Source organism: Microtus pennsylvanicus, chromosome 4 (assembly GCF_037038515.1).
Source record: "Microtus pennsylvanicus isolate mMicPen1 chromosome 4, mMicPen1.hap1, whole genome shotgun sequence".
Lineage (NCBI taxonomy): Eukaryota > Metazoa > Chordata > Mammalia > Rodentia > Cricetidae > Microtus > Microtus pennsylvanicus.
In genome coordinates, this window is record NC_134582.1 from 97,896,633 (window position 1) to 97,911,313 (window position 14,681).

Here is a 14,681-nt window from a genome sequence, read left to right on the forward strand (position 1 = left end):
CCTGTGTGCAGACAAGGACCCACTGAACAACTGAAACCAACAGCTGAACCAACAACAACTGAAAGATTCTGTTGACATTACAGGTCCAGACACTAGCCTTGGGACCCGAAAGGCAGAGCAGTCAAGGATGTTGCTCAGAACTAGCTACATTATCCAAGAGGATCTTTCTCTACAAGCGGCCACGATGTGTTTCTCCACCCCATCCCTCTACAAACACACAAACGATCCCCATCCCTAGAGTTTTCCCACTGTTTCAGTGGAACTCAACAGGGAATCCTTTCGTCTGTGAGAGGTGACATTTATCCTTTCGGCTGTTCACAGCTCAGGAAGAAATAATTTATTAGGTCTCTTCTTAGAGAAATAGAGAAAGACCTAGAACTGAGAAAAGTACGAGTCCCTGCTGGTCGCTCAAACTTCCGCTTTCCTTTTGCTGTCCAGCAAACTCAGTTGTAAGCAGTCACCAAGGAAGGAACCTCCCTACCCAGGCTGGGCCTGCCAGGACGACACTCCCCTTCCGCATACTATAAGGGCTGCAGCTGGCCCTGGGCGCTTCCTAGAACTGCAGCAGCTGCTACTGCTACGCTACAGGTAAGGCCGGCGGGTGGCATCGTAGAGAGGTGATTGGCAGGAGGACGCAAGACTTCGTGCTCCCTGCGCAGAACGCTCACCCAAGCTGATCCGGGAATGCTTCCTGGATCCCCAGCGCCACCTCACGCCCGCCAGGACTAGAGGGAGGACGACCCCAGTCAGAATTTTCTTTTCCCCCCCAGCTCCCTTTTTTAGACCTTAAGCTAAGGGACAGTGGCCAGCAGCCGCGCCGGGTCAATCGGGTCTGCAAGGAGGCTCGGAGGGGAATCCTAGATCCTCAATAATAAGAACTGGATTTGGCCCTGGTTGCTAAGTAGCCACGGCGCCTGTGATTGGCCCGAACTTGAACAAACAAGCTTTGAGTGGAGAGACCCAGGTTAGCAGCAGATGGCCCCCCACGCAGCGCTTACCCACTGTAGGCATCAAAAGGGACTCCAGAGAGTCCTCTTCCTTGTCGCCCACGGTGTGACTCTGGGAGAGAGGGTTTCTCAGACCTGCATATTGCACTCCAACCGAGATTGCAGGCTGGAACTCAGGCATGGAGCCTTGAATCCCTAAAATGATAACATTGTCATCTTTACCAGAATCTGCTTGTGTGCAGAGTAAGTCGATGTGGTTTTCTGGATTCATTGTCCAGATGAACAAGGACTTGACTAACACAGGGAGAGAGAGCTACAGACAGAAGGCTGTGTAATGGGGGGTGCTGTGCCAAGCTCACTGTCTGGAAGGTTAGAGTCATAAGACACCCTAGGCTCCGGGTCTATGTCACAGTTGAAGTCTAGCCCCCATTTTGTGTGCCTGGGAGAGTATTCTTGTCCTCTTGAGAAAGATAAGACTGGACAGGTTCGGACTGGGTGGGATGGGGAGCCTGGGAGATCCTAAATTGCAGGGTCTTAGGGGTGGTTGGCAAAGTTAAGGGAGCTGGTCTTGCTGGCGCAGTAGCTGGGAATGCTGATCTCGGCTCCGTGTTGCAGCCCTCACCATGGAGCAGTTGAGCACAGCCAACACCCTCTTTGCCTTGGAGCTGTTTCGCACCCTGACGGAAAACAACTCCACGGGGAACATCTTCATCTCACCCCTCAGCATTTCCTCTGCCTTGGCCATGGTCTTTCTAGGAACCAAAGGTGACACTGCAGCCCAGCTCTCTAAGGTGAGCAGAAGCAACACTGACCAGCTCTCTCTCTCACTCCCTGCGAACAGCCGTGCCTCTGAGCTCTCCTGGTGTTTTCTAAACCATGTCAAACTGGGTTCAGTAGCTGCTCGGGGTGCAGCCAGACTTTCTGAAAAGCCCCTCCGAGAACAAGATCAGTTGTTCATTCTCTATCAGCTTTAACTACGCTTAGAGCGCTGTTTCTGCTCAGTTGGTGAGATAGCATGAACAAAGACAACAATACCTACAGGCTTGGTGCTCCTATTCCCGGGAGTGAGTCTGACAGCTTTCCCGTAAGCCCCCCACCTCCTCAGAGCAGGCTTAGTCCCATCTTCATTTTGCATGGAACACCATTGCTCATTTATTGTACCTGTAATACAGTGTAACCTGCAAGCGTGAGAGATATAAGAACATGCTCCAGAAGGCAGGATGGTGGTGGTGCCTGTTTGCAGAGACAAGGTAAAAAATAGCCAGCCATCTGTCTGTGTTCCCAGGGTTAACCCTGTGCCTCTCTTCAGCTTCCTTTGACTGGCTGTGGTTCTGTGGAAGGAGGGATTGGAGAGTCCTTGTGGCCTGGCGAAAGGGATCAACACTCTCCCACCATGCAGACATATACACAAACACACACACACAGGAGACAGCAGGTCACCTTTGTCTCCCTTCCCGAAGCTTCCTAGTCTTCCTTAATGTGTGTTGAGGGGACTTCTGCTCTTGTTGTTAACTCTGAGAGGGAATTCTGCCACCTTTGGAAGCCTAGACAGGGATGGGGAAGGAGTTTCCTAACTAAACCTGCCTGGTTACGCCGCACTTGCGGCCAGGTGCCTCTCACAGGACGCATCCACTTCAATGTTGTGGGCTTCACAGGCTGACAACTTCAGGAACAAATAGTCTCCAGGCTTCTTCGTCCATGTTTCATTCCAGTAGGTGCATCCTCGTAGCAAGCACTGCATACCTCAGTGAGTAGCATGAACTGTGGACCCTATGTGTCTTTTGTCCTTTGTGCCATAGAGTGAGTAACCAGCCCAGGCCTCATAAAACCATCAAGGGCCCATTGATTGGCCCCTAATAGAGGAAGAAGTGCACTCTCGCCAGAATAAACTTAAGGAAGTTGTTTTTCAAGGGAGTGAGTCGTGGACTCGAATAAGATAACAAAGAAAAGGCCCCGGCCAGCCTTCCCTTTGCAGCTCACTTATTTTCACTATTTCTGAGTTTTTTTTTTAAAGCAGAATTGTATATGCCCCATAATATATAAATGATCATACCATTTAATCTTTTTGGGGAAAAATCAGATATAAATATTTAGTGTGTTAAGCATTCACATGTGTGAAACTATTAAAAATTATTTAGAAGCCAAGTTTAATGTAACTATTAGGCCTCACTGGGCTGTATATTTCTGGTTCAGTTTTGTTTTATATTAATAAAACACTAGGTTGGAGATAATCAGCATTAAGAAAAAAATAATAATTTGATGGAAGCAGACACCAAGGAATCGTTTTATAACTTCAAAATCAGTGGTTGTATAAAGAAGTTTGTTTGTGTTTTTTTTTCTTTACTTTAGGCCTTTCATTTTGATGCTGTTGAGGATGTTCATTCAGGATTTCAAAGCCTGAATGCTGAAGTGAGCAAGCGTGGGGCTTCCCACACTCTGAAACTTGCTAACAGACTGTACGGAGAGAAAACCTACGATTTCCTTCCCGTAAGTACAGAGCACTTCACATTCTGAAACTGCCTAAAGGGATACGGACTTTCCCCATCACAGCCATGTTGCAGGTCATTCATAAAAACAACAACAGAGAATACAGGTGGAGCTTGCATCTCACAGTCTTTCTAACAAAAAGTTCTTCCTCAATGCTTTATTAAAATAAGGGCAGTATTGAAGTGACTTAGTGGGTAAGGGAGCTTCCCGTGCAAGCACGCGAACCTGACTTTTGATTCGGGTACCCATAAAAGATGCCAGACATAGCCTCATACTCTCCTGCCACCCCAGAATTGTGGGGGAATGAAACTAGGTGGATCATGGGCTTGGGACCACCACCCCAGCCAGGCTCAGGAAGAGACCTTGTTTCAAAGGAATAAGGCAGAGCGTAAGACCAGGACACCTGATAACTTCTCTTGCCTCCACAAATGCACAGGAAATCACGCCCATATTATACACTCATATACACACACATACACTCCACAGATGCACAGGTATGCACACCACACACACACATGTACACACACACGCACGCACACACACCACATGCATACACACACCAAACAAAAGCAGATATGAAAAGCCACTAGAAGTATAATCAACACTTGCTGGCTTATGAAGCATTGATATAAGATTCAAAAAGAATTAGTAACCTTTGTATTAACATCAAAAACGTTAAATAAAGAGCTATATTTACCACTACTCCACCATAACCTTAAAAAATTGGCTAGGACAGTAAATTTAGTGTTATGCATTTTTGAACACAACAAAAAAGTACAAAGTTTAGATTTTAATGAAACTTTTTAATTTTTGTGACTTTTTTCTTTTCACAATTTTAGAAAACTTCTTTAGGGAAGAGAAGTTATTCATAGCCCTTTCTTTTTAAAAAATAGGAGTTCTTGGCTTCAACTCAGAAAATGTATGGTGCTGACCTGGCCCCGGTGGATTTTCAGCATGCCTCTGACGATGCAAGGAAGACCATAAACAAGTGGGTCAAAGATCAAACCGAAGGTAAGAGACTGAACTGCGCTGGCTGTTAGTCAGCTTCCTCTTGCTGTTACTCATACCTGTCACAATCAGCTACAGAGAAAAAAGACTGATTCGGACTCACAGTTTGGGTGGTTTCCGTCTATAACCAATTGACCCTATTGATTTGGTCCTATGAAAATACAGTGCCTTGGGGAGCTGTACAACATGGCAGAGGAGGCCCGTTCACCTCACTAGTGACTAAAAAGGAAGAGGGGGAGACCAGTGTCTTACCATTATTTTCAATAGCAGCATCCCTCCCCTAGAATGGGTTTGATGATGAAGACCTACAATCCCAGCACTTGGAAGGCTGAGGCAAGAGGATTGCTTTGAGTATATATGGCAAGACCCTCTCTCAAAATAAAAAACAAAAAGAAAATGCATTCCCCGGTGACCTAAAGACCCTTGACTAGATCCCACATCTTAAAGGTTCTGCTGCCTTTCAATGCTGTATGGATCAGGGACCAAACCTTTAAGACAAGGGCATTTGGGGAGCCCTTCTGAACCATAGCAGAGCCATTGTGCACAGATTCTTACTTCCCCTTCCACTCTCTCACTTGCATCTCCTTCTTTCTCCATCCTTCAACTTCCCAACTCCTGACTTATGGGCACTGGCATGCTCCCTAGTATAAGGGAGAACTTCAGATGTTAGAAATTTATCAGTGAAGAGGTTTAATGGAAGCAGTTGAGTACCTATGGGTTCCCCCAAGCTACAATGTAAAGTTAAAATCAACATTGAAATGCAGAATAAAATTAATAAAAAATGCCTCTCCCAAAGTGTTTCATGCTCGTATTGAAAGAAATGGGTTGTGAAACCTCACGGAACATATGAAATCAGTATTTAGAAACTGTTGAATTCGTAATAGTTTCAGCCAGCATCTTGTCCTACAGTAACTCCAGGTAGTGAGTCGGGAGTGACTCACTCTCTGGGCCCAATTCAGCTTGGTAATGGATCTCTCTTCAGTCTTGCTACTGTGAGTCAGCACCCAGGGGAGCCCGTCCCTTCCCACCCAGCAGCGTGCCAGGCTGTGGGGAGAATGGCTTCTGTTTCAATAGACTTACTCACTGGCTGAGTCTCATCTCTTAGAGATTTGTTAAAAAATCCTTTTCATGAGAACAGGCTTCTACTTAGCAGATTTGAAGACATCATTTGTCAGTGACTACAAACATTTTCACTCCTTAGTGGAATTCCTTGTTTGTTTTCTGTAAAGAAGCAATCATTCACAAAATAAGGGTTATTGTCTCCACCCAGGAAAGAATAATGTTCTGATTGTAAACCTTTGAAGACATTTGACTTATTTTAGTGATTTTATTTTTCTGGTTCAAGGGATGGAACCTTAGGACATGCTAGACACAAGCTCTTTCAGTGAGACTTGTGGGTTTTACAAATTGGCTTATTTCAAATAAAAATGGGACAAATTCCTAACTTAACACTGAGTTAAAGCAAAATAAGGTGCAAATTCTAGGTCTGAATCACATTTTCGAGCCAATAGGTTATCGGTTCCAGTTTGGAATTCCAATGTGGAGCTTTAAAAAAAAAAGCTGACTTTATCTTTTCAGGGAAAATCCCAGAACTGTTAGCTGCGGGTGTGGTTGACGGTATGACCAAACTTGTGCTGGTGAATGCCATCTACTTCAAGGGAATGTGGAAGGATAAATTCAGGAAGCAGGACACAACCGATGCTCCATTCCGACTGAATAAGGTCAGGTGACATTATCATCTTGGACCGTTCTTGTTTGTACGTGTGTGAGTGCCAGGGATATACCACAGGGCCTCCCCACTAAGCCAGGCTGTTACCACTGAGAACTCCTCCCCAAGGCCCCAAATCCCTCTCTTTGAAAGACAAGAGGGAATAATTGGGGTGATTTTCTTTTTATAACCATCCAGAAAGACACAAAAACAGTGAAGATGATGTATCAAAAGAAAAAACTTCACCTCGGGTACATTCAGGATCTGAACTGCAAGGTGCTGGAGCTGCCATACCAGGGGGAAGAACTTAGCATGGTCATTCTGCTGCCTGAAGACATCGAGGATGAGTCCACTGGTCTTACGAAGGTACCTGCTATGGGCATCACGATTCATGGCTCCTTTCACTGTGCTGTGCTTAACACATTCCATACGCTTGCTGTTCATCCATAGACTTTACAGGAAATCCCTTCCAGTTCACCACCGTTTTTGTTAATATAGTCCATCGGAGCTTGCTCCTCTGAGGCCTCATGTTTATAGTGTTATCATCATCATCACCATCATCATCATTATTATTATTACTACTTATTATTTGAAGTACGCCAAATACCTTGTGCTAAGTAAGCGTTCTGTTGCTGAGCCACATTCTCAACCGAGAAGCCTGCAGTTTAAATGTTCAGAATATCTGCGGCTTTCCGTGAGCCATTGTGACAGAGGAACATCTAAGGATTTAAAGGAAAATGGAACAGTGATGAGTGGTCCCTCACAGAAAGCCTCTCGAAGTAACTTGAAAGCAAGTATAGTAAGAAGTGATTTCCATCCTTGGGGATTGGCTGTCTCCTGACAGGGTTAGAAGTAGACACAATTGTGAAGATTACAGTTTTCCCTCAGAAATCCTAGGCCACCGTGTGTCTTAGCTCTTGTTCCTATCCAGCCTACACTGGCATCAGGAAGGACCTGGGGTCATTTCTCAGGTACAGAGTAGGTACTGACTACCGACACTATGAATGCGGTCCTTTTGTCAGTTGCATTTTCTTTCTGATATTTTATTTTATTATAAAATAAGCCTTTAATCTCAATAAAGAAATTTTCACTATCCATAAGATAAGTGGTTCTGTTCTAGTCCAACAGAGGCACAACAATACATGATATTTATATGGTACTTACTCTGTGTCAAACCCTTTAAATACATCAATTTATTCAATAGTCACAACAATGCTACAAAGTTGGTGCCATTAGTATCCTTATTCTATTCTATCTATCTATTCTTTTCCACTCCACTCTCCTCTGTTCTGTTCTGCTCTACTTGACTCGACTCTACTCTTCTCCATGGACAAGGTCTTGCTGTGCAGTCTAGGGTGGCCTTGACCTCACAACCTTTCGTCAGTGGCTCACAGATGCTGGGATTGCATCTGTGTGCCCTATGCAAGCTTCTTTCCTTGTTTGAAATGAACCAAGTCCCATTTATTGTGTTCCCTTTTTAATTTTTATCTGAAAGTTATTAGAGACTACTTCAGCTATAGTGGAGTATACAGATCACTGCAACTTTAGGATGGTTCAGAATAAATAGAAGAAACTTTTAAATTTCCCCTTGTACCATTCAAGCAAGTACAATAATAAAAAGCTGTGGTGGCTTATAAAAGAGATTCATTGTGATAGAGGTTTAGAAATCCTGAATGGATGGAGAAATGGATAGATGATGGACTGAATGAAGAATCCAATGTGTGGAAGGAGAGAGATGGGTGGATGATGGATCGAGAGAAGGATGGATGGGCAGATGAGCAGGAAGGTGGGAGAATGGCTAACAGACTTAGTGTTGAATGTGTTTGTACTTGGACCCTCAAGAACCTAGAAAACAGTTCTGCTATATTCCATCAACTGACAGACAAAAATGAAATCTTTTAAATAGAATCTGTTGGGGCAGAAAGCATGAAGGAAACCGTATGAGCAGTGCCAATTGTGAATCCATTCCTTTGAATAGTACCTTATCACAGTAATAATTCTGCCTTACATTAATTCTAGATTGAGGAGCAATTGACTTTGGAAAAACTTCATGAGTGGACCAAGCGTGAGAACTTGGAAAACATTGATGTCCATGTCAAATTGCCCAGATTCAAGCTGGAAGAGAGCTACACACTCAACTCCAACCTCGGCAGCCTGGGAGTGCAGGATCTCTTTAGCCGTGGCAAGGCTGATCTGTCTGGCATGTCAGGATCCAAAGATCTTTTCATATCAAAAATCGTCCATAAGTCCTTCGTGGAAGTGAATGAGGAGGGAACAGAGGCAGCAGCCGCCACAGCAGGCATCGCTACGTTTGCCATGCTGTTGCCTGAGGAAGAATTCACAGTGGATCACCCATTCCTCTTCTTCATTCGGCACAATCCCACAGCTAACGTGCTCTTCCTCGGCAGAGTTTGTTCCCCATAGAAGAGACTTTAGAGGTACAAGGCAGAGCTTAGAGTTTTATTCCCTGAGATTTCAATGACGATAATTTCCATTTGCCCTTGCCAATTAAATGTCTACCCAGAAACTAATCTTTAGTTTCCTTTGTATGTTTAATCCTGTTGGCCTTTTATATGCATGACTTTAGGCATGGGTGTCTATTTTGTTTTTTAACATCAAAAATAATCCAATGGTTGCTGTTGAGTGCAACAAATTCAGATATTCTTTTCAATAAATCAGGTGCATAATTCTTTTTTTTTTTGGTTTTCTTTTTTTTCCCTTTTTTTTTTATTGAGAAAAGGAGAAAATAAAAACAAGTTTCCACCTCCTCCCAGCCTCCCATTTCCCTCCCCCTCCTCTCACCCTTCTCCCCCTCCTCCCACCCTTCTCCCCCCCCCACTCCTTTCCCCCTCCCTCTCCAGTCCAAAGAGCAGTCAGGGTTTTCTGCCCTGTGGTAAGTCCTAGGTCCTCCCCCCTCTGTCCATATCTAGGAAGGTGAACATCCAAACTGGCTAGGCTCCCACAAAGCCAGCACATTATGTAGGATCAAAACCCCGTGCCATTGTCCTTTGTGTCTCATCAGCCCTCATTTTTCGCCATGTTCAGAGAGTCCAGTTTTATCCCATGCTTTTTCAGTCACAGTCCAGCTGGCCTTGATGAGCTCCCAATAGATCAGCTCCACTGTCTCAGTGGGTGGGTGCACCCCTCATGGTCCCGACTTCTTTGCTCATGTTCTCCCTCCTTCTGCTCCTCATTGGGACCTTGGGAGCTCAGTCCAGCAGGTGCATAATTCTTGACCATAAGGTAACCTATGGCATTGACAAGTGCTCCTGACAGGCATGAGAAGGTATGGCTCTTTTCAAAGACAGTTGCTTCTCGTTTTAGAATTAGAGTAAGGCAAAAAAGAAAGAGAGATAAAACCAATGTAATAATGCATTAATTAAATTAATGAATCCCAAATAACAATTGCTATCTAATTTCTCTTATACTTTGTGAAATGAAACCATGTTGTTTCTTTTATAGCTAGAGTTTTGGAAGCCACCATCAAAGGCATTCTTGGTTGTTGAAGGGAGGGTTAAAGACAGACACACTATGGGAACAAAGACCACCAAAGGACCCCCTCCTTATGAAGACACATTTGCCTCCTATGATTCCATGCTGTAGGAATTGATAATGACCTTATCAATCAACTTTTCTGTGTTTTGGCAGGCTGCTATAGTGATAGGATGGCTTTGTATAGTGGTGAAGGAAGCTGAACTAGGGACTCTTGGATTGGTATGACCCTTCGTCAGATGCACTCCTTTGGATGGAGCTTGAGATTCTACATTTTGTTCTTCCATAAGACTGTTGATTCATTAGCCTCAGTAAGACAGGTGGTGCCCATCCTCTTTTCTCTCCCTGGTCTCAGGCAAGCCAAGGCTACATTCACAAGTGCAATTGATGGATGAGGACAATTAGTAGTGATGACTCCATAAGTTAGAACCCAAACTGTAGCAAATCACCAGGAAGCTTTTTTCTTCCCCTGCTGTTGGATAATGCTTTTGTACACTGTAATGATTTGTCATTCGTATTGGTTTAATAAAATGCTGATTGGCTAGTAGCCAGGCAGGAAGTACAGGCGGGGCAACAGACTAAAAGAATTCTGAGAAGAGGAAAGGGAGAGAGAGTCAGTCACCAGCGAGATGCAGAGGAAGCAAGATGAGAATACCTCACTGAGAAAAGGTACCAGGCCATGTGTGGCTACACATATACAAGAATTATGGGTGAATTTAAGTGGTAAGAGCTAGTTAGTAATAATTCTGAGCATTAGCCCAAACATTTTATAATTAGTATAAGCCTCTATGTATTTATTTGGGACCAAATGGTTGCAGGACTGGGTGGGACAGAAACTTTCATCTACATTTTCCCCACTCCCCCAGTCAGATACTACCACCTACATATCCAGGCTCTCCTAGATATAGGAGAAAAGCAGTGGACACTGCCTCTGGCTCTTCCTTTGGGCTGTTCCTTTAGTTTGGATCTGGAATGTTTCCCCAAAGACCATGTATTAATAGCTTTCTCCTCAATGTAGTGTTCCTGGGAGATGGTGAAACCTTAAGAGGTGGGATCCTTAGGGAAAGTCTTCAAATCATTGTGCGCTGTGTATCTGGAGGGGATTATAGCTCCCCTCTTTCATCTACTCTGTCTCCGTGTGAGCATTTTGGGTGTACTTCCTGCTCCAAGTCATTGTCATGTGGCTTTCCACCAAGACCATGTGATCATGGACAAGAGTTTGAGACTGAGACCAAATCACCCTTTGTTCTTTATAGACTGATTAACTAAGGTACTTTTTATGGTAATGGGAAGCTAAAACACTCCTCCAGCAAAACCCAATGACAAAAACAAAATTCCAAGAGTCTAAGTGACTCTGCTCAAATCCTTTTAACCTGTGGGGTAACCACAAGTAAGCTGTCAAAAGTCAAACATACTTTTAAGTCCCAGATCACAGAATAGACTCTGATTCACAATTTGCGTGAGAGACACATTTCATTCATGTCATAATAAACCAGTTAGTGCAGCCCTTAACTAAAACTTCAACCAAATAATATAGTCATCAACACGATGCTAACAGAATGGAAGGAATTACTGCAAGAGCCAAGAGAAAACTGCAAACCCAGGGGCAAATTTGGCCACCTGTGCCTCAGCAGCACTAATCAGTGTGGAAGAGGTAATGAGAACCTAATGGCAGATTGTGTCGCTGTTAAGGCGAAGGGAAACAGAGTTTGGCCTTCCAAGTGTGGGGCCCTGTTTTCCTCCTCTGCTGTTGCATGACCCTCAGAGTGTGCATGAGAAGCTCACAGTGCAGCTGTGCTGCGGCTACCAGACAACGCCAATTTCCATCCAAGATCTGGAACTGCTGCTTGTGGGTACATGCAGACGCAAACTACAGGCACCTCTGTGGGGGCAGCAGAGCTAGCCCTAAGCCTCAAATCATCATTACAATCTACTTTCCAAGTACAGTATCCAGAGTATAATCAAAGATAACCATTTGGGTGGGGAGCCATGGCAACATAGAGCAAAGCAGCCTAAAAAAAAAAGAGAGAGAGAAAGAGAGAGAATGGAAATAGTGGAAGATTCCAAACGTTGCAACCTCCCCAACAAGCTAGAGAACAACAGTTTTTGAAGATAAAGTCTATGAAAGCCAAGGTCAAACATTTTAGCAGGTAATTGCCAGTTTGCAAAAGACAAGCAAGTATGATTGAAAAGGGACTGGAAACCACAGAGCTAAAAATATAATAATAAATTATGTCCATAGAAAAAAATAGGTAACAAGAGAAAGAATTTGTGGATTTTAAATTCTGATGAAGCAATCCATTAAAGTTATTAAGTGATTAACTGACTTTAGTTTCTTCTAGAAAGTCAATATAGTTTAAAATAAAAACCAAATCAAAAGCAACTATGGGAAAGACAGAAGGAACGATAAACATCTCCAAGAGTTAGGATGAAGATGCTTGGAGAGGGGGAGGGGCACAGAGCAGACTAGTACATACAAAAGCAACATTCGGGCCAGGGAGATGGCTCAGTTGGTAAAAGCACAAAAGCCTGAGGTTGGCTCACCCGCACCCACATAAAAACCCTGCGTGGAGGCATGTGTCTGTAACTTCAGCACTCAGCCGAGGGAGGAGAGACAGTAGATCCCTGAAGACAATTGGCTAACCAACCTAGCCAGGCAGTAGGGCCCAAGTGCAGTGGGAGATAATGTTCAAAACACAAGGCAGAGAGTGATGAGCTGTGGTCCCCAGTGTGCGTACACTGTAGATGTCTTGTACCTTGCTTTACCAACTCACAGATAATGACACAGAGACTTCTTATTAATTGTGAAAACCTGGCCTTAGCTTAGGCTTGTTTTGGACTAGCTCTTATAACTTAAATTAGCCCATATCTATAAGTTAATTATAACTTAAATTAACTTAGTCCACATCTGATAAAAATATCCTTCGAGATACATCCAGTTCTACTTTGTTCTGCTCTTCCTGTTTCTTCTGTGTCTCTGTCATGTGCTAGATTCCTCCCTCTACTTCCTCTCTCTGCCTGGAAATCTCGTTTATACCTCCTGCCTCGCTATTGACTGTTTAGCTTTTTCTTACACTGATCACAACACTAGACCTTCACACAGTGTACAAATATCCCACGACAATACACAAACACATACGCACACATGTGTAGACAATCCACACCCACACAGGTGTACACCCACACCAACACATACATATGTTCCCTGTACATATACACAAAAGAACAAAAGCTAACATTCAAAGTGCTTGTTCCAAACTAGATGAAAGGCATCAGTGCATACTCTGAGCCCTAGCAGGAGAAACAAAACAAGTCTGTATCCAATGCTAGAAAAACTGCAGGAGTCCTAAGACAAAGGTCATAAAAACGATCCAAAAGGAGGGTCTAGAGACAGGGAAGCCACACTGACAACACACAGCCACAGGAACTGGGAAAGCCAGGCCAAAGAGAATTCTTCTAATTTGCTAGGGAAACCAAACTCAAAATCGTACCAGCTTTAACTTAGTCAATATTTGAGAAAAATATCCTTCAAGACACATACAGATAAACAAAAACTAAGAGCATTGATTAAGCAGATTTTGCCTTTAAACCACTCTGAGGAACATTATTTAAACACAAGGAATGTTGGAGTTGAAAGAAGAAAAGAAAGAACAAGGAAACTGCATATATGGTAAATTTAAACAAACATGAACGACATAGAACAATAGCAATAGTGTCTAAAGAGTTTTCAATGTATGTAGAATTAAAATAAATGATAATCCAGGTTTGAAGGTTTATAACTTTAGTTCTAGGTACCCAGGATGCTGGTGTAAGAGGATTATTTGAACTTGTGTTTGAGGCTAGCTGATAGAACATCACAACATTATTTAAACTATAATTCTAAATAAATAAAAGTAAATAATAATGTAGAAGTCATAGGGTGGGGGATGGAGTTTAATGCTCCATGATCCTTCAGCTAGAGGTATAGTTCAGTCTCTAGCATCTCCTTCCCTTAGAAAGAAGTTTCCAAGGTCGTTGCATTGTCTGGGAAGATAAGCCAGGGATGCATGCTGAAATGCCCAAAGTCTGGAAGAACATTAAGATGATTTGACAGCTTCTAAATTAAACCAAAGAGAAATAAAGAATGCACAATCAATCCAAAAAAGGCAAGAAAGAGGGAAGAAATTAAGATACAACAGACATGAGGAATAACAAGATGGGGTATAAAACTAGGTATTTAAGTAATTACTCAATGCACTGTAAATGACTTAATGTTTGAGTTAAGAGACAAAGGTGGTCAGTCTGGCTTGAAAACATATAATGTTTAAAGGAAACATGATCTGGAAGAACAAAGAATTTTTTTTATATAGGTTTGAGTGGGAAAGGTCCTTTGCAGGCTCATGCATTAAACATGTCTGTTGGCTCTATTTAGGGAAGTTTTGGAAACTTTAGAAGTGAGGACGAGCAGGAGTAAATAGATCACTGGGCGCAGTTGTGAAGGGACCTTATCTAGGTCCCTCTCTGTCTCTCTCTGCTTTCTCGTTTGTTCAGAAGTAAAGCGAAGTCTCAACCATGTTCCATCCACCCCACAGCCATGATGTAGTACCAGGCTCCTGGGCAAAGCAACCAGGAAGTGAAACCTCTGAAGTCACCAGCTCACCCATCTTTCTGCCACTAAGTTGCCTCTTAGGTTTAGCTGCGACAATGAGAAAACTAACTCCTGGCCGGGACTGGGCCATCTTGTAAAGCTCCCCCACTTTGGTTGAACTGGGGCAGTTCCAGTAACTGCAATTATTTGATTTCTGGAGTCCCTTTTTCTGTAGGTTCTTGCCTTCCTACCCCATGGGCCCCAAGTTATGATCAACCAGAAAAAAAAATGTTTACCAATTACGGCATACTCTCCTTCTCTATCCCTAACAGGGCCAACCTTGGGTCAGAAGCAGAAACATTTCGATCTACCCCCTTTAGTTAAGGACCCTACTCCTTTACTAGAGGAATCTGTGCTCAGTGCCCAGCTATGCTGCTGTCTGACCTGTCCATCTAAGATGATAAGGACTCTT

At 43.4% G+C, this 14,681-nt stretch overlaps 1 protein-coding gene across 1 annotated transcript; it reads left to right on the plus strand.

Annotated features, from left to right (window-relative positions):
- Positions 1-355: 355 nt before the first annotated feature.
- Serpinb1 (serpin family B member 1) lies at positions 356-8,682 on the plus strand. The gene is made up of 7 exons (XM_075969955.1): positions 356-588; positions 1,563-1,738; positions 3,297-3,434; positions 4,328-4,445; positions 6,021-6,163; positions 6,349-6,516; positions 8,170-8,682. Exons 2-7 carry the CDS (start codon positions 1,571-1,573, stop codon positions 8,572-8,574), a joined length of 1,140 nt encoding a protein of 379 aa, XP_075826070.1. The 5' UTR covers positions 356-588; positions 1,563-1,570; the 3' UTR covers positions 8,575-8,682.
- The last annotated feature ends 5,999 nt before the right edge of the window (positions 8,683-14,681 follow it).

Coding starts and splice junctions, on each gene's coding strand:
- Serpinb1 (XM_075969955.1), top strand. CDS start 1,571: ATGGAGCAGTTGAGCACAGCCAACACCCTCTTTGCCTTGGAGCTGTTT. Junction 4,446..6,020: donor GGTCAAAGATCAAACCGAAG/GTAAGAGACTGA, acceptor TTATCTTTTCAG/GGAAAATCCCAGAACTGTTA. Junction 6,164..6,348: donor CTCCATTCCGACTGAATAAG/GTCAGGTGACAT, acceptor ATAACCATCCAG/AAAGACACAAAAACAGTGAA.